The sequence below is a fragment of the Neovison vison genome, chromosome 1 (genome assembly GCF_020171115.1).
Source record: "Neovison vison isolate M4711 chromosome 1, ASM_NN_V1, whole genome shotgun sequence".
Classification (NCBI taxonomy): domain Eukaryota; kingdom Metazoa; phylum Chordata; class Mammalia; order Carnivora; family Mustelidae; genus Neogale; species Neogale vison.
The window spans coordinates 41,289,340-41,316,319 of record NC_058091.1 but is presented as its reverse complement, the minus strand read 5'-3'; the positions used below and the strand labels follow the sequence as shown (position 1 = coordinate 41,316,319).

General features: G+C 40.5%; 1 protein-coding gene across 2 annotated transcripts; it reads left to right on the top strand.

Moving 5' to 3' along the window:
- Positions 1-8,427: 8,427 nt before the first annotated feature.
- PM20D2 (peptidase M20 domain containing 2) lies at positions 8,428-19,738 on the top strand. Of its 2 annotated transcripts, XM_044245820.1 has the most exons (8): positions 8,428-8,951; positions 11,083-11,231; positions 13,253-13,395; positions 14,655-14,809; positions 17,179-17,314; positions 18,625-18,732; positions 19,153-19,344; positions 19,701-19,738. In XM_044245820.1, the coding sequence occupies exons 1-7, from the start codon at positions 8,496-8,498 to the stop codon at positions 19,305-19,307; spliced, it is 1,302 nt and encodes a 433-aa protein (XP_044101755.1). In that variant the 5' UTR covers positions 8,428-8,495; the 3' UTR covers positions 19,308-19,344; positions 19,701-19,738. The 2 variants fall into 2 exon arrangements, with proteins under 2 accessions (XP_044101755.1, XP_044101748.1); XM_044245813.1 differs by lacking the exon at positions 19,701-19,738 and having other exon boundaries at positions 19,153-19,556.
- Positions 19,739-26,980: the final 7,242 nt, after the last annotated feature.

Sequence of the window (26,980 nt, the reverse complement as noted above, 5' to 3'; positions counted from 1 at the left end):
GACTGTATTTGGAGATGGGGCCTTTAGAGAATAATTAAGTTTTAATAAGGTCATAAGTGTGAGGCTTTAATCTAATAGGATTGGTGTGCTTATAAGAAGAGACACCAGAAGCCTCCCCCACCCCTCCACCCCTGCGCCTCTCTCTTCCCCTACCATCCCTCCACCCCTGTGCAATCGCAGGGGAAAGGCTATTTGAGGACACAGTGAGAAAATGGCTGTCTGCAAGCCAGGAAGAGAGGCCTCTCTACAGCAATCTTGATGGCAATTTGATCTTGGACTCTTAGTCTCCAGAACCGTGTGACAATAAATTTCTATTGTTCAAGCTACCTAGTCACCTGTATTTTGTTACGGCCGCCCGAGCAGACTAATATAGTAAGATATCCGCACAACATTGGTATAAAAAGACAGCACATTATATAAAATTCTGGGTCAGCAGATTGTCAAGGGCTGATGTGAGAGCATCAGGTTCACCTTGGAGAGCATCACAGTATCACTTTGGAACAGAGGCGATATTTCCAGTTGAAACAACACAGCCCAAGTAATTTGATGGGGCTTTAGCTCATCACAAAATTACAGATGCTCACAGCATTTCAAGAATCCCGGAAGAGACTGGAGTCTTGCAATGTCTATTATTTTCATTTAAAGCATACCATAGACTTAGACTTTTAGAAATAGAGAGAGGCAAGAAGGTTTTCCTTGGGCTGAGAGATCTAAAGGACATGTTGAAGGGATCCAAGTGCCATCAAGGTCATCCTGGGACTGGGACAGATCTTCATCCCAGAACTCTTAGGTATGTGTTGCTGAGCCAATGGTGACCAAGCAGACCACTTGGGAGGGTCAGAGAATCAGTGCATGGACGCCCAACCACTTGGATTTGCCAAGTTCTTTTTCTTTTCTCTCTCGGGACTTGAAAGATAACGATTAAACTTAAGGTCATCCTCTCCCACTGGTGAGTGTCAAAGTACATTGTACACAGAGGACCTGACTCACCCCTAAACAGTCAACAGGTAGTTGACATTTGTCCAAATGCTCCCTGATTGGAGGGTTCTCAGTAGAACCCTGCGTGCTTTGGGGAGCATTGTGAGCAGGGGCACTAGAGGCAGCTGGGGTGGCTGTGAAGGAAGTGGTGTGCAGGAGGGGAGATGTGAGGCACCACCAGCCAGAGAGGGACTTGGAGGGAAAGAGAAATGCTGAAACATTCTGAATAACTGTTCCCCTGGAGAGTATGATGCAATGCGGTCTTTATCTCCTATCAAAGCATTCAGGAAAAATTGTCATCATCATCAGTGATTTGCACTGGAATTTAATATATTGGTCTGGCCTAAAGATGAAAAAAGAACACATATGGGAGCCACAAAGGGGGCCTAGCCACAGACAGATGATATGTGAACATACCTGCATCTGTAGGGAGAGAGACAGAGAGGAGTCTGGAAGCACATGCTTCGCTGTGTTAAATGTTACTACTCCGTAGTAATAATCACAGTGATGGGGTCATAAATTACAAATAATTTTTATTATTTTTGTATTTTGCTGACTTTTCTGATTTTTAGAGTGAACGTGTAAAAACTGTAATTCTAATAATCCCAATGATATCTGCTAATGTTTTTGAGTACCTACAGGACACATGCCAGCCACTGGTCCAGTGTTTACATTACACTGAGTTCATTTAATTCCGACATAGCCTACCTGTGAGATCTACTCACTAAGTAGATCTACTACCCTAATTTGCACATAGTCTACCTGTAGAGGTACCATTGTTCCCATTTCATGGATGAGTAAACTTTTATGATGTATTTACATTTAAAAATAAGAAATAAAGGGGTGCCTGGGTGGCTCAGTCGGTTAAGCATCTGCCTTCTGCTCAGGTCATGATCCCATGGTCCTGGGATGGAGCCCAGCGTTGGGCTCCCTGCTCAGCCGAGAGCCTGTTTCTCTCTCTCCCTCTGTCTGCCTCCCTGCCTACTTGTGTTCTGTCTGTCAAATAAATAAATAAAATCTTTAAAAAAAAAATCAGAAATAAGGAATGGGACGTTTAAAAAGAAAATAGAAGAGCAAAAGGAAAATGGGGCTGGGAAGAAACAACCAGAATCTAGAGTGTACTACATCCTTTCTTCTCTTGCTCTGTGATCAACTAAAGCAAAGTGGAAAGCATGTCTTACTACCAAACTGTGCTTTAAAAATAAATTATTTTATTGAAGCAGATAAGCAGGATGATTAGAAGTTGGGATCCTTGAGCTATCTTTATTCTAGAGTAGGTCTTACACATAACTGAGTCCAATTTCATTTCATAGGTGAGAACCTGGGCTGCCCGAGGAGACAGTGTCAGGGCCGGGACGAGATCCCTTCCCTTATTGCTGTATTAGCACAAGATACCCAATTTAGGGGCATGTTTTAAAAACGTAAAATTAACCACAATTTGTTGCCATAGCCACTAATATTTAAATTAGTCCATCACTTAAGCTAAGCTAGGAATTATTCCTAGAGTTGATTAGAGTCCCACAAAACCTTTTAACTTGGAAAGCACCAGACTATGGGAGAAACCTGTGCAACTTTTTGAAGGTTTTCAGATTCTTGCAAGCACTTCCTTTTTTTTTCTTTTTAAATAAACCATTTTATTAAAGTATGGTTGACAGACAAAATGCTGTACATATTTAATATATATAACTTGATGACTTTTTTAAAAAGATTTTACTTATTTATTTGACAGATGGAGATCACAAGTAGGCAGAGAAGCAGGCAAAGAAAGAGGAGGAAGCAGGCTCCCCGCTGGGTGGAAAGCCCCATGCACGGGATCCCAGAACCCTGGGATCACGACGTGAGCCGAAAGCAGAGGCTTTAACCCACGGAGCCAGGCACCCCAACTTGATGATTTTGGATATAAGTGTATGCCCATGAAACCACACACTCTATTGCATAAACATACCCATCACCTCCAAAAGTTTCCTCCTGCCCTCTTGATTATTTGTGTGTATGTGTGATAAGAATACTTAACATGAGATCTATTTTCTTAGCAAAGTTTTAATATTGTTAGCTGTTGGCATGATGATGTATAGTAGATCTCTATGATTTAGTCATCTCGCATAATTGAAACTACCCTTTGCCTAACTTTGTACCTCTGACAACCTCTGTCCAGCCATTGAATCTTCTAGTTTTGCTCTGGTTTCAACTTGACCGATTGTCAGAGGCTTATTTGGTGTCCTGTTAACAAACAGTCAATACTCTGAAATATTAACTAGTAAGAAAGACTTAACTTGGCTTTCCTATTTTTTTTCTGATCAGCCAAAGTTTTCCTCCAGGGTCTCTTCTTTCCTTATTTTGGTCTCACACCTTGTAGCAAAACAGAAAGGCAAAGGGGTTTTATGCAGAATACCTTAGGGAACATTGTAATTGTTTTTTCTTAATCTGTTTTATTGGAAATGTTTAGGGCGCCTGGGTGGCTTAGTGGGTTAAGCCGCTGCCTTCGGCTCAGGTCATGATCTCAGGGTCCTGGGATCGAGTCCCGCATCGGGCTCTCTGCTCCACAGGGGCCTGCTTCCCTTCCCCTCTCTTCACCTGCCTCTCTGCCTACTGTGATCTCTCTCTGTCAAATAAATAAATAAAATCTTTAAAAAAAAAAAAAAAGAATATTTAGTCTGCTGCCTGCTTCATCTACCAGCATGTTCTAATTGCTAGATATTATTTATTAATACTTAGACCACACAGTTTTTATTTATTAATGACTCTTCATTACCACATCTTTTATAAAACATCTTGAATATTTTAAGTGCTCTATGACCATTTTCACCATCCATTCCTGCTAGTGACTTTAAAATAATGAACACCAAGATGACCAAGATGTTTGAGAAGTGAATCTTTAAAATAGCTAATTACTAACCATGGTATGCACACGGCCAGCTTACACACATGGCTGGAGAGAGGAATCTTGAGAAGGACCCTCAAGCACTGGGTTGGGTCCAAGCTCTACTAAATGTTTTACCAACGAGGGTAGGGGAGCAATAAAAAATTCTCTCCGTTTTTCTGCACCATAACCTTAGGAGAGAATTGTTCTCATCTAACACAAGCCAGGCCACGTCTCCCAGTGTTGGAATACATATGCCCTAGGGAATTGGGGCAAAGGAGAAGCCTTCTCTGGGAACCTCACTGTCCTCATTTCCAGGAACGGTCATGGTCAGCAGAGCAGCTAATCTCACTGCCCGGAGACATGGAAGCCAAAGGGACCTCAAATAACTGTATGTACCAGGATGTTCTGGGTTCTGAAATAGCTGCCTTGACCTCGTGGGCCATTTGAAGAAATGCACACAGAACTTAAAAACAAGTTGTAATAGAGCCTTATCCAACAGAAGCAAGATTCTACCAGACATTTGTGCTTCTTCCCTTTGTTTTTTGTTCCCCAGAATTTCTTCCTCCGCTTCATTTTTTCGCTCCCTAGTCATTCACTCCCTGGATAGTCTGATTCTCCTCCGGTTATAACCATTATGCATAGCAGACGCATAGAAATGAACTTTCCTTAGTGCTGTTGCTAGTCTCCTGGCGGGGGTGGGGGCACACAATTCCACCTTCTCTTGACACGTCTAACCCATATCTATCAGGTTGTCCCTCGTGCTCATGTTACCCCTATTTCGTTTAATGACTTCACCATCCATAAGCCTTCTGCCTATGGAATGCTTCCGGAATCCCCGGACATGGCAGGAACAGGTTAGCTTGTGTCAGACCGAAGCCGGTTTCCAATTTACCTTCTACGTGCTCCTCAATTGTTCTTCCAGAACAAAAATCCAGTCTGACCTCTCCCCTGCTGCCTAACATCCAGTAGTTACCCAGTGTTCGGGATAAAGGTTTATTTCTTTAGCAATGTGTACACGGTTCCTCTGTGTTCTTTACCTTCAATCAAAATCCACCTTTTCTGCTGAATTCTTAGCTCACCGCTTTCTGCCAAATGGCAGCCAGTTTTTCCAACATCTTAGCCCAGAAGTGATTTCTTAATACACCGCCTAGTTCAAGTTGCAGGTTTATATCAACTAGAGAGTTCTCTGGAGATGCTTATAATTATTTGAAGTGGGGGAACAGAGGGAGGTGGTTGGGGCAATTTTGTGAGCAATGAACATTCTAGAGCAGCACTGTAGTTTGCCTACTCCACACGCTGCCAGTGGTAGCCCCAATCAGCCAGGGTCATGGTTGGTTCCAGAGAAGAATGTTCAGATTCCAAATATTGTTAAAATGAGAAGAGAGCAAGAATCCTATGCAAATAATTCTTTTTTAATTAATTTTTAAGTTTTTACTCGAAGTTGTATTTAGTTTTTGGTGAAATATCTGCACTCTCTCTATGGATGAAATCATTTCAGCACCTTTTATTCCTTTTCCCCCCAGCACTACTGGGGAAGATACGCAGTCAACAAATTATCATCACAAGTTTAATTGTTTAAGTTTAATTTTATTTATTAAATAAAAGGGTACAAGCACCATGAGTGAGAAATATAGGACACCCACAAAGGAAACCTGAGATAAACAGCATGTATGTGCAGGCAAACAGAACAACTTGAAATGAATCTATCTTTCTTCTATCTTTTTTTTTTTTTAAAGATTTTATTTATTTATTTGTCAGAGACAGAGGGAGAGAGAGCGAGTGAGCACAGGCAGACAGAGGCAGAGGGAGAAGCAGGCTCCCTGCTGAGCAAGGAGCCCGATGCGGGACTCGATCCCAGAACCCTGGGATCATGACCTGAGCCGGAGGCAGCTGCTTAACCAACTGAGCCACCCAGGCGTCCCTCTTTCTTCTATCTTAAGTGACAACTTTGTTCATTCATGACAAGCCATATGAACAGCTTAAATATAAAATTTATATGTATGCCTTCTCTGTTGCTGTTTATAGCTGTCTGGTAAGAACCAGCAAACATGGGTTCTACTTATGTCAACAAGCAGAGTTGCTGTAGTATATTTATTCAAAATAAGTGATTGTTAATGGGTTCTGATGGAAATAGACAAGTTACCGATGCATTTATGAATTTGGATGTCTGCTACATAAGCAATAAAGCATGGTGGCTGAAAGCAAGCCACAGGGAACCAGACTGGCTTCTGTTCCATCCTGGGTCCACTATTTACCAGCTGTACATCTTGGACACTGCATCTGTAAAGATAAATAATGACATTAGCAATCTCCTAGGTTGTTATGAGGATTAAATAAGTTAGTACATGGAAAACACTCAGTACATGTCAAGTCCTTGCCATGGGGTAAGTGCTCTACAAACATCCCATATTGGTTTCGCTCACATAAAGCAATAACATTGTATTGTATAAATAAAGGTGGAATTTTTATCAGAAATATACAAGGGTATGATTTACTTAGTATAGATAAGGGGGCCCAGGAATTTACTACCACATTTGTCACCTTCAGGCTGAGATTTAGTTAGGGTGTTAAGGAGAATGACAGTATTTTTCTGAGTTCAAATATGACATTTGCTCTGGGATTGTTAGCACATGAAACAGTTACAACAGTAACAGAAAGTCTTCATGTACCCAGCTTCCATTAGACTTATTTTCAAAAACCACACTTCTCTAGAATAGATTAAATCTTTAAAAACTGCATTTCTCTAATTACATGAATATATTGTGTCCCATTTAACCTAACTGTGACAAATTAAGGGAAAGGATGGTGGAGTATGAAAAGCTGATAGAAGCTTTCAATACGGGACGCCTGGGTGGCTCAGTTGGTTGGACGACTGCCTTCGGCTCAGGGCATGATCCTGGAGTCCCGGGATCGAGTCCCACATCAGGCTCCCAGCTCCATGGGGAGTCTGCTTCGCTCTCTGACCTTCTCCTCGCTCATGCTCTCTCTCACTGTCTCTCTCTCTCAAATAAATAAATAAAATCTTTAAAAAAAAAAAAGCTTTCAATACACAAAACACCTTAGAATAGCATCAACAGCAGTTTGTTTTTTCCCCTCAGACTTTGTGCTTAATTCTGGAAGAAAACAAGAGCACAGCGTCTTGAATTTCTTCGCTGGGGTAATTTACAACCCAGTTACATTGCGCACAGCAGCTGCACACATCCTGTTACTCCAGTTCGCCATCAGTTACAGTTACAAATGAAACCGGCTGTATGTTCTCTTTCATAGCTGTTACTGTTCAAATCAAACACCTAAGTCAACAAAATGGTATGAATATTTACGACCATAAATCTTTTTATTAACTCTTCAGTATGGGCTTTAAAAAATATATACCGTCATTTTAAATTCTTAGTTCTACTCTACTCAAATAGACTATAGTAGCGAATACATATCCAGTCCTTACTGTACTCCCGGTGCTGTTCTAAGATTTATTTATTTATTTGACAGATCACAAGTAGACAGGCAGGCAGAGAGAGAGGAAAGGAAGCAGGCTCCCTGCCAAACAGAGAGCCCGATGCGGGGCTCAATCCCAGGACCCTGGGATCATGACCTGAGCCGAAGGCAGAGGCCTTAACCCACTGAACCACCCAGGTGCCCCTCCAGGTGCTGTTCTAGACACGAGTGTCACTCTTAGGAGAAAAGTACACAGAGTAGTTGCAGCTTTTTTCTTTTCTTTTCTTTTTTTTTAAGATTTATTTATTTGACAGACAGAGATCACAAGCAGGCAGAGAGGCAGCCAGAGAGAGAGAGGAGGAAGCAGGCTCCCCGCTGAGCAGAGAGCGCGCTGTGGGCTCCATGTAGGCTCCGTGTAGGGCTCCGTGTAGGGCTCCATGTAGGGCTCCATGTAGGGCTCCATGTAGGGCTCCATGTAGGGCTCCATGTAGGGCTCGATCCCAGGACCCTGGGAGCATGACCCGAGCTGAAGGCATTGGCTTAACCCACTGAGCCATCCAGGCACCCCGAGTAGTTGCACCTTTTAAGAGAATACAGCAACCTCATGAAGAAGAAAGTGAGGGCAGCACAGTACACTTTAAGAACATGGAGTCTATAGATTCCGTATAGCACTTTTATACTGACATCCAGTTTTATGAACTAAAAAGCTTGTATAAGTTTTCATTACTGTTCTAGAAAGGGAAGTGGCGTTTTTCAAGGACCATGTTCCACTTGGTCCTGTCCCTGACGCCAATTAACCAATAAAACCGTCCTCATTCTGCTGCTGTGGGAAATAAGCAGCAGCAGCAGCAAAGTGATAATGACCTTAAAGCATAGTTCAGTTGTAAGCACAGTCAAGGAGACGGAAGAGAGACGAGTGTCCCTCTACACCGCCACTTTCCAGTGCCCTCCGCTGGGAGCACTCCTCATTCCCCACCCCCTCCCGCGGCCAGGAGCCCTCTCAGAAGGGGCGCAGAAGGGGCGGATATTGTACCGGGCGAGGCGCTGGAGGCGGGGCCCTGGGGCTCCGGGGCGGTGCTCCCCGGAGCTGCTGGGCGGACTAACGCGCCCAGGTCGGATACTCCCGGACGCCTGAGCGTGCGCGCCAGCGGTGGGCAGCTAGGAGGTAGCAAGCGAGCGGACACACTAGCGGCGTGCTCTCAGGTCACCGGCGGTGGGCACGATGAGACCCGGAGAGGAGCGGCCGGTGGACGGGGGCGCCTGCGCGGGCGTCTCCGAGCTGGAGCTGCTGAAGCTGCGCGCCGCGGAGCGCATTGACGAGGCGGCCGAGCGCCTGGGGGCCCTGAGCCGCGCGATCTGGAGCGAGCCCGAGCTGGCCTACGAGGAGCACCGGGCCCACGGCGTGCTGACCCGCTTCTTCGAGTGCGAGCCTCCGGTCGCCTCGTGGACGGTGCAGCCGCACTACCACCTGGCCACGGCCTTCCGCGCCGAGTGGGGGCCGCCGGGGGCCGGCGCGACGCAGCGGCCGCTGCAGCTGGGCTTCCTCTGCGAGTACGACGCGCTGCCGGGCATCGGGCACGCCTGCGGCCACAACCTGATCGCCGAGGTCGGGGCGGCGGCCGCACTGGGCGTGAAGGGGGCCCTGGAGAGCCTCCCCGGACCGCCTCCGCCGGTGAAGGTGAGGTGGGGCCCTGGCTCGGGACTTCCAGCGCCTCTGCCCAGGCCGGGCGGGACCCGGGGACCGCAGGCCCCGGCGCTTCCCGTGCGCATCCGTCCCCGCGGTGTCCCGGCCTCGCTTTTGCCGGAAGGCAGAAGAACCCTTGGATAAAAGTCAGTCGTTCTCAAGTTGTCGGCCCAGAGACCTTTTTCAGACTTTTGTTGTCTCTTATGTAGTTGTAAACGATTGAGTAGACTCCCCTAAGGAGAGAACTTAGAACCGAGCCTGGTTGTCGCTGTGATTTATTTTTGGAAACAGAGGTAACCGCAATTTGCTGACAAGGTTGTGCAATCTCTGGAAGGAAGTACTTATTGTAGGGAAACCTATAGTCTCTTTCTTAGGCTCCAAAACATCCTTTGTTCGTGGCAGTCATAGGAGCTGTTGTGATTCGAATCATTGGTATTTGGATAGGAAGTTTTCAGTCATTAGAACTACCAAACTTCCCCACAAAGAGTGGGGAAGTGAATGAACATTTACTACCCGGGTGAGTTAATCCTTAAATTTTAATATTTCATGATTTTAAGATATTTCTCCTTTAAGTGGGGGAAATGCCGTTTAATGTCTATTATAGGGCGAGTTTAATCTTGTGTTACTGTGTTTTTTCAGATGGTATATCCTTCATTCTGTGAGCTAAGATACAGTCGTCTCCATTCGGCTTAAGGGCAAGACCGAGGTTTTCTTTTCATATTCTGTAGCCCATTTTTTTCCAGTGTCAGTAACTTTTCTTTTATCTTAACTGTTTCATCTTTTGTGGCTTATTCTCTTTAGCTGCCTTCTCTTTTCTGCTTCTGGGGGCTTGGTTTTGCAGCTGGGTAGGTTTTTGTTTTGTTGGGTGGGGGTGGGGGGCGTGTCCTTTGGCATTGCATGAAACACTGAAGAGATTTAACTTTAAGGAGGTTTATGCAAGATTCAGGGAAGTCAGCAAAATGTAACTTGAGAAGTCATCAGATTTAAGGAGTCAAGGGTTCGGAGTAAAAAGTAGGTTAATTTAAGAGTTTGAGTGCTTTATAGACTAACAAAGAAGGTTCAGCTTTGGGAAATGTACACTTTTGAAGGGTAATGCATAATTTTAGCAAGGTTATCTTTCCTCTGTGAAAATGAAGTTTATGTTGAGTCCCTTAACAAGCCAAGACTTTTTCCAGCCCATTTCATTGTATTCCTATACATGACCTTGAAAGTGTATTAGTTGTTTACAGATAATTTTTCTTTGTTTTTAAAAATTGTTTGACGAAGTTAAGCTTAAATATCAAAGTAAAATGTTTATTCTGTAAAGTTCTCTTTTGTTTAATTAGGTGTTTGGTGACCAATAAGTCTGCCTGGTTGAACTGGTGGAATCGAATTAGTAAGTTTGTGTAATAGTTGGCTGTTTCTAACTGTGGCATTAAGGTTTATTTAATGCTCTTCACAAAAGTTTAATGAGTTAAGATATTTTAATGAGGTATCTCAGTAAGGAACCAGAGTTCAGGCCTGATATCAGGACATCTAATCCCTGCTCCGCCTGGAGACTTGCCCTGTGTTTTGGGGCAAAACACTTCGCTTCTTGCCTCAAAACCATCATCCCTGAAATGATGGCACACATCACTCACCTACCTCACAGGGTTGTTGTGAGGATACCTAGTAAGTAATCAGAAAGTTCTTTACCAGTTTATGAATAATTATAATAATGAAATAAAAATGTAATAATAAAAACGTATATGAATAATTATATATATTACTAAAAGACTTAATCAAGAAGAAGCCTTAAGAGACAAGTCCTAAAGAATTTGGAGGAGCTCAGTAGATAGTATTTATCTTTTTTTCATCTTTGCCATTAGTTGTATAAAATTGAGTTATAAAATTAGGAAAAGTTTCCTTTTGTAGCTTTAGTGCATACTTGGCATGTAATTAGTATAATAATGAAAATAGAATTTGTGGTTAATTTAACACCGTAGATTTATGCCCCCTGCATTATTGAAGTATCAGAGAACAAAACCTCCCTCCACATAGTTTGAGTGTAGGTTGTGAATACATATGCAAGGGAATCAATTTGATATTTTCCTTCGAGGTTTTTTGTTGTTTTTTTTATTGCTCTGACACAGGTATCTCCTTCTAGGTAATTGTCCTGGGAACCCCTGCAGAAGAAGATGGTGGTGGCAAAATTGATTTAATTGAAGCAGGGGCTTTTAAAAATCTTGATGTTGTTTTCATGGCCCACCCATCCCAAGAGAATGCTGCTTACCTTCCTGATGTGGCTGAACATGAGTGAGTGATCAAGTTGAAACAACTTGTGGAAAACAGACTATTAAGATGTTTGCATGTCCTAGCTGGAGACTAAAACTCCATATTTAGGGACACCTGGGTGGCTCAGTTGGTTAAGCGTCTGCCTTCGGCTCAGGTCATTATTCCACGGTCCTGGGATCAAGTCCCCACGTCAAGCTCCTTGCTTGGCTGGGAGTCTGCTTCTCCCTCTGCCCCTCCCCCTGCTTGTGCTCTCCCTTGTGTGCTTTCTCTCTCTCTTTGACAAATGGATAAATAAAATCTTAAAAAATTTTTTTAAAAAAACCCCTCCATATTTATACATTTAAAAAGTGAATTGAAAAATGATGATGTGATGCCTTACTTGATTTCCTTTGAATAACATTTGGTCATTCTCTTCTAGTTGAGATTGAATATGGTATTCATAATGGGACTATTAAAGTAGTACCTGAAAAGCATCGAAATAGCAAACAGAATGTGTTGACACATGTCCTTTTTTTTTTTCTTAAGATTTTATTTATTTATTTGACAGACAGATCAGAAGTAGGCAGAGAGGCATGCAGAGAGAGAGAGAGGAGGAAGCAGGCTCCCCGCTGAGCAGAGAGCCCGATGCGGGGCTCGATCCCAGGACCCCAGGATCATGACCTGAGCCAAAAGCAGAGGCTTTAACCCACTGAGCCACCGACATATCCTTTTTTAAAGCTTTATTTATTTGAGAGACAGAGAGCACAAGTGGGAAGGGGCACAGGGAGAGGCAGAAAGAATCCGATTCCACACTGAGCGCAAAGCTCGAAGTGGAGCTGGATCCCATGAGTGAGATCATGACCAGAACCTAAACCAGGAGTTGGACCCTTAACAGATGGAGCCACCCAGGCGTCCTAACACATATTCTACTTTAAACTGAGCGATCTGTTTTCTGGAAAATATCTATCCTTTAATATGGGGTTATCCTTGCAACTGACTAGGTGTGTAAGAGGCAGCTTTATTAGAGTTGGGAAGAAAGCACACTTCTCTAGTTTATTGATTGTAATTTGAGTTCTTTGCAAAGAGGGTGAATTATGTTTCTGAGAGAGTATACAGAAATTAACCAGCTGTGGATTTTAGTGGAATTTGTCAGTAGATACTTTGCTGATTTGTCTGGTGTGATGTTTTATTGATTTCTATGTGGATGAGCTCCCTTCTTTGGTACTTGGGAGCATGGATCATTGAAGTGGTTTGAATTTTGTACACCAGAACTTAGAATCACAGTAGTTAATGGTCCACTTTGTGGGCTGTCTCAAGGAGCCACTGCTCAGCTGTTTCTGGAAAACCACATATTCTCCCCTGTGGTAGCTAGGGATTAATAACCGAACCATTCCAGCAGAGTTTCTTACTTGTACTCAGTGATCTTACATCTCAGCATCTTATCAGGCCTTGTTTTCAGGGGATGACCATTTTAATGGTTCTGGTATCTTCATTCTTATTCCCAGGAGCTGGTGCAGTGGCAGTAGGAAGAATCTTTCCACTTTGGTTTTAGGGGTAGTGGATAGGAGGACATGCCTGGAGAAGCTTAGAGGTTATAGATCTCTGCCAGTGCCTCTGCCTCTCACCTATTTGTTTTCCTTTACCTTCTCCTACCCTTAAGACAGAATTAGCTGAGCTTTGCAGACCTTTGATACAGAGTTACCACAATGCAGTGTAGAAGGAGACCGGAGCCCCCTTTTTTATAACTGCAGCATCTAATCCAGAATTGCATGTTTGTTTGACTTGAATTTTATACAGATTTAATTTGTACAGGAGGTCGACTGAGCAAAGATGTCTTTTTCTCTCTTTGGGGAGGAATGCCATCTTCAGTCACTGTATTACATGACAGTAAGCTATAACTAAGGTGCATAAATTGTTATGTTGTTCCTACAAATGATTTGCAAATAAAAATTCCAGCAGTCTGAATGAATTCCCAACAAGTGTTGGGTAATTCTAATTACAGTACCTGGATTTTCTTTAGCAATTTTGAAAAGAGTAATTCCAAATGATGTTTTATTTCCTAGCATGACTGTAAAGTACTATGGAAAAGCCTCCCATGCTGCTGCGTATCCCTGGGAAGGATTAAATGCATTGGATGCTGCCGTTCTCGCCTACAACAATCTGTCTGTTTTGAGACAGCAAATGAAACCAACCTGGAGAGTCCATGGTAAGGATGTCAAATGTTGCGTGTGATAGATGGTGCTTAATATAGTTGTGCAGTGTAATTAGTGTGTGAGTTTTAAAAATTGGAAACATTTTATGTACTTCATTTGAATACTCCAAACTTCTTAAACATTTTCAGAAATTCATGTGACAGAATCCTAGGATGTTTGTGTATATTGGATAAGAAGACAGTTAAGAGTATTCATGCATAAATTGAATGGTCATTTTGAGGTAGAAATAACTGGTTTTATGTGAGGACATACATGCTTTCTCTGGGTATTTGAAAGTTGAATCTTGATTTTCCAGTTATCCTCACTGTCTATTAATGGTAGCAGATCATTTCCTCAATTTAAAAAAAGTTAGGGGTACTGGTTTTATTTTGTCAGGTGCCGTTAATCCTGAGTAACATCTTATAAAATTTTGTGTATTGCCTTAATGTAACAACAGTAATAAAATACTATTTTGAAGGTACGAGTTTATTTTTTAGTTTATTTTCTTATGATTTGGGATATTGTTACACTTTAATATCTGTTCTTTACCTGATTTTGCTGTAGGCTGAAGTTAGTTTATAGTTGCACTTTTGCCAATTTTCTTAGTTTTTTTTAAGAGAAATACGTAGAAATAATATTTCTGAAAGTGGGTCATATAAATTTAAACTTTGTACTTATATTCTAGTTTTACTTTGAATGGATAAACCTTCTTTCTCGTTGTATTTCCAAATAAATGCATTTGTTTTGACGGCTAATAGTGCTTGATGATTTTTTACCTGCTTTGGTTTCTTGCTGGCTTAAAAATTATGTTCCCATTATTTATATGCCATTTAAAATATTCACTGGATTCTGGAAGTACAAGGGTAATTACAGAACCTTATACCACTTTTTTTTCCCCTTAGGTCAGAAGTTTCTCAAAATATACAACTGTAAAGAAGCCTACTAAAATAAAGTTCTCTTTCAGAAAGCTGGACAGTTATAGAAGTTTTTAATAGCTTTATAATCATGCAACGTAATTTCTTAGCATTATATAAATTCCTTAGAATAAAGTACACAGAGACAATTTTTTCCCTATTAGCTAGAAAGTATTACTTTACCGTGTGTATAGAAACTTTTGTACAACATGTCAAAATCTTTGATTGGTAAATCTGTGAAGCTAGTGAATTTAAATTGTTTTTCTTCGTGTACATACTGGCTGAAAACTTAATAGGTATATTTTAACCTAAAGAAATGGTCTCCAAGCTCAATTTCAGTAATTTGGTTCTTTTTATAGGCATAATAAAAAATGGTGGTGTAAAACCCAATATCATTCCCTCTTATTCCGAATTAATCTATTACTTCCGTGCACCCTCAATGAAAGAACTTCCAGTTTTGACCAAAAAGGCAGAAGATTGCTTCAGAGCTGCAGCTTTGGCTACTGGGTGTACAGTAAGAACTTTTAAGAGTTAATCTAAATTATAATCAGAGGTATATATGTGGGCTGGGGTTGTTTAGTTAGAATATTACCAAGTTAGATTAGAACCCGGGGCACCTGAGTGGCTCAGTTGGTTACGGGTCAGACTCTTGATTTCAGCTCAGGTCATGATCTCAGGGTCATGAGATCGAGCCCCCCTGCACTCAGCTCAGCGTCTGCTTGAGATGCTCTCTGCCCCTCCCCCACCTCACAGGTATACATGCACCTGAGGTCGCTCTCTAAAATGAATAAATAATCTTTTTTTTAAAAGTTAGATTAGAATCTATCTTGCCCCTTTTTCATTTGGCAATGTTTTGAGTATGTAAAATCAGTTGACTGAGTAGCTGATATGAAGGTCTTTAATTCTTACTCATTTTACTCAGTGCCCACATAGGAAGGACCACAGTCCTCTTATTACACTGTTCCTGGAATAACTCTTCATAGGACTGAACCGAATCCCTGCTTTTTTGCAAGTTATAGCCTCCCTTTTAGCAGTTATGTTTTAGAATTACTCAAATAGTCCTATAAAGGGAACTTTGGGGCAAAATCAGCAAAAGCTATTTTTGGCAAAATTACAGGTATGTGTAGCAATGATATAAATACTTATGGCTTCCTGGAAAGTTAAAATAGATGCAGAAGTTAGTGAGGAAAGTTTGTTCATTTGAACCATGAAACCAGGGACATTTATGTACTAATCATACAGGGCATACAGTAGAATGAGAAGCTTGAGAATTATGTCATCTTGCCCTGGGAGGGACTCGGGGTCCAGTCAGAGAGCTAAGATCTGGAATAGGTGCTTCTTAGCCTACTGATTTTGTAACTTTTGGAAACATGATTACTGTCTTATTATTTCATCTGTTTAGGCCTCTGTTTTCTCTTGAAAAATGGAGATAATATAATCTATCTTCAGGTTCTTTTGAGAATTAAATTAGGTGTTTGTTAAAGGTTAGGGCCTAACTCTCATCCTTACTAATTTATTTGTTCTGCTCTCCTTAGACTGGAGATGTGTGATTTATTCAGCTAGTGAATGGTGTCTCACAGTAGCAGTGATTCTCAGGCAGCATAAATGTTCAGAGAGGAAAAAAATTAATCATTCATCCCTTATTTATTTATAATTATAATAAAAATATTTATAGAATAAATGCATGAACTGTTATCATTAGCTAGTATCACAAGGGGAATATTCCTTTAGGACGAGGTGTATTGTTACTAGATTTTAATCTATATTTTAGATAGTCTCGTAATAATTTTTTATATATTGGCTGACTTGTAATACATGACCAGGTTTTCATTCTTTTTTTTTTTTTAAGGAACTGTTTTGTTTGTTTGTTTTTAAAGATTTTTATTTATTTGACAGATCACAAGTAGGCAGAGAGGCAGAGAGAGAGGAAGGGAAGCAGGCTTCCCAGCGAGCAGAGAGCCCGATACGGGGCTCGATCCCAGGACCATGGGATCACGACCTGAGCTGAAGGCAGAGACTAACCCACTGAGCCACCCAGGCACCCCAAGGTTGTCATTATTTCCAACTTAGATATTGCTAAGAATAGAAGAAATGTTCACCCCACCATTTTATAATTGGGTTTTACTAGTGTTACTGGTATTACCTTTAGTTTGAGGAACTGTTAGCCATTTGGATTTAATCAAAACAAAATCTGTAAATCCTCTTAACTGGCCACTGATAAACTGCTTGTAAATCTTCATACACCGAAATACTGAAATTAATAAGTGAGGCCTGGGGGCGCCTGGCTGGCTCAGTCGGTAGCGCATGCAGCTCTTGATCTTGGGGTTGTGAGTTCAAGCCCCACATTGGGTGTAGAGATTACTTTAAAAAATGAATAAATAATAAGTGAAGACCATAATCAGCCCTTCTTCGCTGTGAACCTTGCCCCAGGGTACCTTTAAACCTTTCAGGCAGTAGTGGCAGTGTCAGCTTGTATTTTGGATATGAATAAAGCTTAATTTTTTCTTGTAGAGGCTACAGCCTAGAGCAGTGTTTCTCAGTGCCTGGTTTTTGGACCACCTGCAACAGAATTACTAGGAGGTGCTGGTTAAAATGGAGATTCTTGGGCTTCCCCCCCCCCCCGTACCCTACTGAAGTTACAGAAGTTGAGACTCACTGGCCAGTAGAGCGAGGTGACGTTGTGTGGTTTGGTGCATAGATCACATAAAGGAGATAGGATCCTAGGGAAGTCTCATTGTAGAAAATACATATTTTTTAAAGGTAAAATATTTGAGAGAGTTTATATCTGGAAGGGGAAGTGTGCCCTTAAAACTCTTGCTGGTTTGAAAATTAGATAGTGAATGAGTTTTTTATTTCAAAACTTGTTTTATAATTTTTTATTAGGTAGAAATAAAAGGTGGAGCCCACGATTATTACAATGTTCTTCCCAATAAGAGTCTGTGGAAAGCTTATATTGAAAATGGAAAAAAACTGGGAATAGAATTTATTTCAGAAGACGCAATGCTGAATGGCACTTCAGGTAATTAAGTTCCTTCATGTATACTATATTGTGCTATTTGAGGAAGGAAAATACCATTTTTGACTAAACGGTTTTGTTTGCAGCTTTGGAGATAGGAGGTTATTGCTCTTGTTTTTAATATTTAACATTTTAAAAACATTTTAAAAATATACTTAATATATAATTTTTAATATTTAATATTTTTCACAAAGTTAATGGTTACGGGAAAGAAACTAATGAACCCCTTTTTTTTTTTTTTTAAAGATTTTATTTATTTATTTGACAGAGATCACAAGCAGGCAGAGAGGCAGGCAGAGAGAGAGGAAGGGAAGCAGGCTCCCCGATGAGCAGAGAGCTCGATGTGGGACTCGATCCCAGGACCCTGAGATCATGACCTGAGCCGAAGGCAGCGGCTTAACCCACTGAGCCAACTCTTAAGTGAATATAAAGTGTTAAATGAGCAGATTTATTTTTAGAAATAGCCAGCATACTTTTTCCTTTGTATTCTAAATACTTGTAGTGTTTTAAGTTTGCTGAGTTCTAATTTTTGAGTAAGCTACTTAAAGGAGAACTAGAATTTTGATTCATTGTCAGTCATCAGTAGGCAGGCTAGCAGGTTATAAGGGGGCATTCCAGTTTTTGAGGTGTGACTATTACAGTTGTTTACTAATAGTTGTTCAGTAAGTAACTATTAGAATTTAAGTAGTTATAAGTGTATTGGGGGTTATTTTAGATTTTGTTCCTTTTAAAAGCATCATTACTAATATGTTTGCATGTTAGAGATGTTCTCCTAAAATACCGTAATAGATGTCGATGAAGTGGACTTAAAAGGACTTGGCCATAGAAATGGGGGTTGATGTCATTTATTGAGATGAGTTCAAGAGAAAGCAGGTTGGGGTATGATAAGTTGGTACATATTATTAGTATGTTAAGTTTGAGGTGCTTATGGGACTTCTAAGGGGAGCTGTTCAGTAGCCTGTTGAATCCAGTACCTCCCAAAGATGTCTAGATTGGAGATAGAGAAGTTGTCAGTATCTGAAAGGTGATTAAAAACACGGGAGTTTTGGGGTCCCACAAGTACACAGAGAAGGAACCCAAAGATAACTCCCTAGGGATGACCAGCACTTAGGAGACAGGCAGAGGCAGCAATTTAGGAGACAGAAAGCCAGACAATCAGGAGAGAGTCAAGTCATGGAGGCCAAAGGAGTAGAGAATTTCTAACAGGAAAGGAGTGGCAAATCATGTAAGGTGCTGTAGAAATTGGCTAAGTATAGTCTGGTGTTCATTGGACTAACAATTAGAAATTCATGGCTTGTCTTAACCTTTCCAAGGGTCTACTGATTTTGGAAATGTCACTTTTGTGGTTCCTGGGATTCATCCATATTTTTACATTGGAACTGATGCCTTGAATCATACAGAACAATACACTGAAGCTGCAGGTAAGTGTTCTTAGAAGTGACCATGTTAGGCACCTGGGTGGCTCAGTGGGTTGGGCCTCTGCCTTCGGCTCAGGTCATGATCCAGGGTCCTGGGATCGAGTTCCGCATCGGGTTCTCTGCTTGGCAGGGAGCCTGCTTCCTCCTCTCTTTCTGCCTGCTTGTGATTTCTCTCTGTCAAATAAATAAATAAATAAAATCTTTAAAAAAAAAAAAAAGAAGTGACCGTGTTGGCATACGCTCTGTGGTAGTAGTTGCCTCTTTGGTTTAGCCTGTTGTTACTTCATTATCTAATGTGACCTCAGAGAATACTGTATTGGGGTGGGCATTTGGAGAGGCAGTTTTGATATCAAGCGCTAACCTGAAAACCAGTCATTTATAATAAATAATGAGGTTTTCCCATTTATTTTCTCTACTTTTTAGGTTCACAAGAAGCTCAGTCCTACACTTTACTTACCGCCAAGGCTCTGGCAATGACTGCATTGGATATTATTTTTAAACCAGAGTTGCTAGAGAGAATCAAAGAGGACTTCAAGTTGAAACTTCAAGAAGAAGGGTTTTCAAATACAGTAGAATAAAAGGAAGATCTAGGAGCCACTTATGGATCATTGAGAAGTAATGATTTTTTCTTTAATCTTTTTTAATGATGGAGGAGGGCATCCTTAATTTTTAGTGTTAAGGGATTCAAATTCCTCTTACCTGAAACGTGAGAACATGATGTAGAGAAAACACATGACCTCATACCTAAAATGAAAGTTTTCAGGGGTGCCTGGCTGGCTCAATCAGTAGAGCTTGTGACTCCTGATCTCAGGGTCATGAGTTTGAGCCCCATACTGGGCGTAGAGTTTACTTTTAAAAAATTAATTTAAATAAATAAAATGAAGATTTTCACACATCTATGTTTGATGCAGTTGTGATCTTTTAGGAGTTGATACATGATGGCATTTCTTTCTTTCTTTCTTTCTTTTAAGATTTTAAGTAATCTCTACACTCAACGTGGGGCTCGAACCCAGCCCTGTGAGATCAAGAGTCACATACTGCACCGACTGAGCCAGCCAGGCGCCCCTGTGATGGCATTTCTTAAACAACCTGGATGATACATGGTTTATCAATGATAGTATTTTATAAATTCAGTTGTTGTATAAATGTATTTTAAAAGATTCAAGGGATTTCAAACTATATTCAGAACTGACCCATGAAAGATTTTTTTCCTTTGGTCCAGGGTTGTGATATAGTTTTAAAATTCAAGTACTAAATTTAGGGAAGGTTCATTTTGAATATCTGACTATATCTGCTTTAGTTTAGAGAATCTTTTCATTGATAATAAAAGCAGGTTTTAATCAGAAATGCTGTGGGAAACAACTAATAACTCAGATACAAAGAATAAGCTTCAGTTTTACCATTTGAAGGAAAATGAAAAAATTTTTTTAAATTAACTCTGAGAAGTGACATTAAAGTGCTTTTCCTAATTCCATATTTCTGTAATAGGAAATAATATAGATGGATAGGGTTAGACTCTTTCTGTGAAGTGTTTGCTTAGTATAGCTCAGTGTGTACTTGAGGGACTTAACAAGAAAGGAGCAAAGTCTGTTTGCTTTGAATATTAATGCAATATAAGGGGGTACCTCTACCCAGCAGCCCTATTTAGGCTTCTGCTCAGAAGCCAGCCTGTCCAGTTTATTGAGTATAGGGGACAGAATTCTAAGCCTCCTTAAGCCCCGTGGTATCTCAAGTTTTTCTTGGTTCTTAGGGTAAATTTCTTGAACATGATAAAAGAATGTGAAAAAAAAGTATCTGGTAAAGCAAATACTTTAAGCTTTGAATATAGTAAAGCTCACTCTTTATTTTAAAGGGAGTCTTCAAATTTGAGTTTATTCCAAAAATGGAAGATAAAAGTGTTTGACCTCTGTTTGACCTCTCTGTTACAAGCAAGTCACTCGGGACCCCTGAGCCTTGAGCTCCCCATTTGGAAAGTTACATCACTCATCCTTACAGTCCTTTGAACCTGTGATTCCTATTCTGACATTATTTAAAGTTGAAAAAAAGAGAAGGAGAGTTAGTAGCTGAGACTTGGTTTTCTTCTGTATCAAGGGACTACAAGCTAAGGCCTCATTTGGCAAGCACCCGCTTTTATATGGCTAGCATGCTAAAAATAATCTTTATATTTTTAAACAGTCCTAGGGGGAAAAAAATACCAGAGACCAAGACCAGATCATGTGACCAGAAACACTGAAAATATTTACTATCTGGGCTTTTGTGTAAAAAAAAAAATTTTGCCAATCTCTGTCTTACGTAACAGTAAAATAAAACCGGTTTCTCTTTGACTTCTGTCATATAATCAGATCTTCTCCTAGGATAGAACTTCAAGCCAATTGAAAACTCAGGGAAAGGGGTTTAGATGGCAGTGGCCTGGTTTAATGCACTGGCGGTTTGTCCTGGTCTGGAGTTCTGGCATCTTCAGACATTTGTTTCTTGTAGCATTTACTTCATTCTGACCTACAGCTCCCTTGATGCCTTAAGACGGTCCCCTCTGCAAACCAGTCTTCTGCTCTTCACATGAGCTTTGAGAACCGGGTCTTGGATGCCACACCCCTTCTGATTATTTGTAATCTCAAAGAGCCTTGGTCAGTATAGATTTTACAAACAGGACAGGGATCAGCAGAGGCTTCCGGCTGAGAACTGGGTATGTCCAAGATGGCCGGTTTCTGTAGACGGAATTCGTTTCCTCATTATCAACTTAATAAATTTCGCAACTATAGGTTTTAAATTCCTTACCTAAGTCCTGCACTCTGAGGAACACGGTTGTATTTTCTAAAGCCTCCATAACATCCTAGAACAGGGATTGTTAGCAGGTAACCAACACACTAATAATCTTCTCCTGTTTTTTGGGGAAGTGTCACAAGCTCATTGTTATTCATACAAAGCATTTGTGTTTTGTGATTGATTTACTTTTTAAAGGTGAATTAGAGAAAATTTCAGGTTAGTATTCCATCATTACTGACTCACTCGGGCTCTGGAAAATACTCTTGCATGAGAGAAAGAGGTGAGGGCTGAAACTGGCGGCCAGGGATCATCTGCTCCAGTGCTCTCTGCCATAACCCGGCGCGGGGACTGGCGCTGATCTGCCATGAAGATTTGCATCCCATCTCTGTTTCCGTAATATTTTATTTTCCTTCCCATTTTTGAAAAGCTTGGTCAGAATACGGGTTTATTCGTTGGAATATGTCGTGGATTCATTGTGTCAGAAAAAAGGTTGAGAACTGATGCTCTACAGTCTATGTAGAGGTACTTTTTTTTTTTGTTTTTAGTACTAGATTGAAACTTGACATTTTATATTACTTTACTAGTCTTTAATAGAATTTGGATTTTTTTAAATCCCTTTTTATTTTTTATATACTAGTGATTTTTTGAGCCACATATAGCCATACTATAAAGCACAAATAAACATATACATAAATGCTGGAGTCAAAAGTCTCATTCCAGAGGAACCAATGATCACTAATCCTCATGATCTGAATGTAAGAGACTGACTGCTTCCTTTGTAATGACAGATTTTCCTTTTGGAATGAAGCTCTTTTTATACCCTCATACTTCAGAGGCATGTTTCCTCAGTAATGGTGCTGAATTTCCATAAGCATTTCTAGTTGGCCTAAATTTCCATTGTTGGTTGATCCTCTCAAGATACATTAAATCTCCAAAGATTTGGGAAGAGAAAGGAAGCACTAGATTTCTGATGAACAGTGTCACTTTTAGACAAGGCACAATTATATTTAGCTCTTTTCATTTTTTTATTTGACAGAGAGAGACACAGCGAGAGAGGGAATACAAGAGAGGGAATGCAAGCAGGGGGAGTGGGAGAGAGAGAAGCAGACTCCCTGCAGAGCAGGGAGCCCGATGCGGGGCTCGAACCCAGAACCCTGGGATCATGACCCAAGCTGAAGGCAAACTCTTAACCAACCAAGTCACCCAGTTGACCCTGTATTTAGTGCTTTATACTTAAAAGGTGATTGCATATTTTTCGGAGGTTAACAAACAGAACCTTTCAGAATTTCTAATTTTGTATCTTATTTTCGAGGAAAATTGTATTCTCGTTTGAGAAAAGGGGCAACCAAGTTTTTCTCCCAGAAATAGTTTGAAAGATGATGCTTAATTACCACTTAGGATCAGTGTTGTTACTCCTCCACTAGATTATATATCAGTATAGTGATACCACACAGCAATATGTCTATATATTATTAGAAGCCAGTATCTTTTCAATATACTTAATTTCCTTCAAGTACACTAAAACCTGAATCTTGGTGGGAAAAAAGGCCCTGACTTAGTGCAAAGTTTAAAATTATATAATTTTTTTAAAAAGGTTGATCGTGTTTTTCCCCTAAACTAGAAGTATAGGTGGACCTGCCTGTGTCTTTATTTTTATGGAGAATGCTTTCATTACCATCTTTTTTTTTTTAAAGGTTTTATTTATTTATTTGACAAACAGAGATCACAAGTAGGCAGAGAGAGAGAGAGAGAGAGAAGGAAGCAGGCTCCCTGCTGAGCACAGAGCCTGATGCGGGACTTGATCCCAGGATCCTGGGATCATGACCTGAGCCAAAGGCAGAGGCTTTAACCCACTGAGCCATCCAGGCGCCCTCATTACCATCTTTTTAATGATCTTTCGTTGTTCATACCCTGCATTGAAAGTCTTTTCCTCAAATATCAACTTTTGGCTATCTTTGCTAAATTAATAGACTTTAAAAGGTAGAGTCAAATTGATTTAAACATAATTACAGACAGAAAAGATTTTTTCCATAGTGACTTAATTTTAAAAAGCAGGCCTGACAACAGAACCTGTATAAAACAATTATGTGGTACTATTAATTACTAAATTCCTCTATGCCTTTTAATAAGACAGTATAGTTAATGTTTAGCTTTTCAGACTGCTTCTCATTTTTAAATATTATCCATATTTTATGGAACTACTCAGGAAGTTTATCCTTTTAATTACTTCTTTGTATAGCTCAAAAGGGCAGAGGCATTTAGGATACGCTAGAACATTTTCATGTGTTTATGAATACTTGTATAAATTGACAGTTGATTTTCCACAGTCTTCCAAAGGATACTTTGATATTTTAGTTGTTATTTAGCTGAACATTTGTGAACGTTTGTTCGTTCGCTGAACTTAGTGAATATTTGTGGAAGATTGCACACTTCTCAGCTTAAGGTGGTAAGAAGAGTAAGTGTATGCTTAAAAATGCTTGGTGGTGGTGGTGAGTTCTCCTAAGATTTACTTCATCTGAGCACCTTGGTGTTGAGGGAACATCTGAAAGCTACTGTATTGGAAATTTTTCAGGAAGTGTTTCTAAAATATTTGAAAATACCTGAATCATGTCTGTTTGTTTGGATAGAAGAAATTGATATTAAATGTTTTTTTAAAGGATGATTGTCTAATACTCTTTTTAAAAAAATCTTTCTGATAGTTGTCGTGTTTTATACTTTTCTAACTTTTTACCCAAAGCATCTCTTGGGTGTTGTGGAAAGTGCCCTACATTGTGTCCAAGCCTTCAGACTATCAAAGCGCATTTTCATTGTAAAATAAATCCAGTATCTTTGTGCTGGCTAGCAACTCTTTATAAGGCTGTAAGGTATGATAAACTCCGTTTTATCTCTTTAACGTACTTCAGGCATTTTGCAGTTCATTAGAGGATGTTGCATTTTGATGTGTGGGAAGTTAATATTTTCAAGTAAGCGATTTCTACCACCATCAGGTGATAGTTTCTGTAATATTTTAATACATACGTATTAAAGTGTGTATAAACATCTAAAATGGTAATAAATACATTTAATAGCAGTTGTCTTGTGGTTGTTTTCAGCATACACAGAGATAAGAAAATTCATGAAGCTAAAGTATAATTCCTCGAATACATTGTGATATACTATTCTCTGATTAATTCATCTGTTTTACAGGTGATGATTTGCTTTCAAACTCTAAATGTTGGGGCACCTGGCGGGCTCCCTCAGTAGAGCATGCGACTCTTAATCTCAGGGTTGTGAGTTGAAGCCCCATGTGTGGCATGGAGTTTGCTTAAAATAAAAAAAGTAGAGAACAAAAAATTCGTATTCTTCATATAATGGAGAATTTTTTAAGTTGTGTTGTTTAAAAATGAATATTTTACTAGTTTCATAAGCTTAAAAATGCCAGTGTAAATTGTACATGGTAAGAGATACATAATTATAGTATTGCATTTTCCCTAAAAAGAATTTTCAACTTTATTTTTTTTTATTTTTATTTTTTTAAAGATTTTGTTTATTTGACAGAGACCACAAGTAGACAGAGAGGCAGGCAGAGAGAGAGAGGGAAGCAGGCTCCCCGCTGAGCAGAGAGCCCGATACGGGACTCGATCCCAGGACCCTGGGATCATGACCCGAGCTGAAGGCAGCGGCTCAACCCACTGAGCCACCCAGGCACCCAAGAATTTCCAACTTTAATACAAAGTAAGTCCATCTGATAACTAAATTGCAATATGATAGGTTTTTAGATCTTATCAGTGGTTGAAGAATAAGTGCCTCATAATGAAAAAAATTACAAGTGTCTTCATATGAGAAAAATTTAGGCTGGCTTTCAAATTAGAGTCCAGTCCTTCTGTCTCATGATGGAAATGTGAGATTCGCTTTTGTTAGTTCAGTGGACCAAAGTATCCAATCACCTTAAAAAATAAACCTCAGAAATATAAAACAGAAATACAAGGTCAGGGACGCCTGGGGGGCTCAGTGGGTTAAAGCCTCTGCCTTCGACTCAGGTCATGATCCCAGTGTTCTTGGATAGAGCCCCGCATCCCACTCTCTGCTCAGCAGGGAGCCTGCTTCCTCCTCTCTCTCTGCCTGCTTCTCTGCCTACTTGTGATCTCTGTCTGTCAAATAAATAAATAAAATCTTTAAAAAAAAAAAAGAAGTACAAGGTCAGGGTCTTAAATAGACAAGAGTGTTGTTTAGGTCAAAGACTAAGTTAGACCTTGCCCCACTGAGTGAACGATAAATTACGTTAGAGTTTGAACTTCTGTCGATCTGTTGTGTCACCATCTGATGCAATATTCTGTTAGCTTAGGAACATGGAAAGCAGTTGAGAAATTTCATGTTCTCCCATTTGAGCTTCATTTGTTTAGGGAATACCGAACCTTCTAAATCCAAGCATTGTTAACTGCCTGTAAATGATATGGATTCAGGGTTAGTGATCAATCACCTCATGCGTGCCTTGTCACCTGAGCCATTCCTCATGTGTTGTGGTAAGAGAACCATACATTCCATGTCACAGAACCCACTTAGGCAGGTTGCATGTTCTTTAAGAGAAGGTCCCATGTTAAATTATACACACACACACACATAAACACATATACATATACACACACACACACACACACACACACACATATACAGACACGTGTGTGTGTGTGTGTGTGTGCGCGCGTATGAAGAACTTGTGAAAGAAAACCCCAGGCAGAAAGAGATTGCAACTATGGTTCTCTTGGGTTTGTGTTTCTAGGTTTCTCCAATCCGTTGTCAGTCCATGTTCCAGCCTCTGATGTTGCCATGACCCCTTTGTTGTGAGCACGCATGAGTTGTGTCTTTCCACAATGTCAGCTTTCCCTTATCATAAAGCAAAGTTAATCATGTTTAAAAAGCAGGTTCAGGATTCCAAACTCAATGACATTTCACCGTGTGATTAGCTTGACGTCCTACCCAGCGCACAGAGCAGAACTTAAGAGAAGCCACACAACAAACAAAATAGCAGAAGGGTACAGGAAACAAACAAGGCAATCTGTGGGTGCGGTTGAGATAAGGCTTCCTTCCGTGGACACATAGTGCTTATCACGCTCCAGCAGGAAAGGATCTGAGTTCTGTTCAGAGATCCGTCTGGCTGCTGCCTTTTTTAAGTGTCCAGACACAGAGGGGTCATGCCTGAAGAGTGACAGTTTGCTGCAAAAATCCTCTCCATTTCAAAGGGGTTTTAATCAGTCTGGGGCCCCTGCTTCTGCTTGTTACGAGTGCTGGGCTGTCAGCTGATGCTGGTCCCAGCGATATCTCATGTGGCTGGCTACACCACCTTTTTTTTTTTTAAGTAGGCTCCACACCCAGCATAGAGCTCAATGTGGAGCTTGAACTCAGGACCTCGAGATCAAGAGCCAGTCACTTAACCAACTGAGCCACCCAGGTGCCTCTCTGCGGTACCCTGAACTGCGTTCATCTTTGCTTGACACAGGTCCCTATCTGA